Source organism: Myotis davidii, unplaced genomic scaffold (genome assembly GCF_000327345.1).
Source record: "Myotis davidii unplaced genomic scaffold, ASM32734v1 scaffold9058, whole genome shotgun sequence".
Classification (NCBI taxonomy): Eukaryota; Metazoa; Chordata; class Mammalia; order Chiroptera; family Vespertilionidae; genus Myotis; species Myotis davidii.
In genome coordinates this window covers 4,337-4,856 of record NW_006289025.1, presented here as the reverse complement: position 1 = coordinate 4,856, position 520 = coordinate 4,337, and the positions used below count along the sequence as shown (strand labels likewise).

The following is a 520-nucleotide window of genomic DNA, read 5'->3' as shown; positions in this document are numbered from 1 at the left end:
CTAGCTTCCAAGAGTGACTTTGTCACTTCCCATGAGTGTGACTTTGGGAAACTAACCTCATCCCTAAGAGCTTTTGTTCCAAAATATGTAAGAAAGGGTTATGATTACCTCTCGGGGGGTCCGGGGGTATGACAATTAAAAGAGATACTACCTACAAATCAAATAGAACACTTGTCACAGTGAGACTTCAGACTATGTTTTATTCTTAATTTTATTATTAAAATCAATTTGTACTAAATGTGACCTTTTTCTTTTTCCAGGTGAGGTTTTAGGATTACTAGGACACAATGGAGCTGGTAAAAGTACATCCATTAAAGTGATAACTGGAGACACCAAACCAACTGCTGGACAGGTAGGTGAATCACGTGGAAAATACATTACCTAGTGGTGCTCAAGATAAATTTTATAAGATGCCAAAATGTTATACCCAGCAAAACCTCACTTATTCATTAGATGAATGCAGTGATTGATGTGGTTGAATACCCGTTACAAATGATCACATTAACACACAACAAAAATA

The 520-nt window shown here is 36.5% G+C and overlaps 1 protein-coding gene across 1 annotated transcript in view; it reads left to right on the top strand.

Moving 5' to 3' along the window:
• Window positions 1–166: 166 nt before the first annotated feature.
• The window catches only part of LOC102761483 (ATP-binding cassette sub-family A member 8-like), a gene marked incomplete at its 5' end in the record, with an annotated part of 4,586 nt that continues 4,232 nt past the window's right edge, over window positions 167–520 (top strand). The window contains one exon of the mRNA XM_006761217.2: window positions 167–352. Coding sequence (XP_006761280.2) covers window positions 167–352 — 186 coding nt within the window. The remainder of the gene's footprint in view (window positions 353–520) is intronic.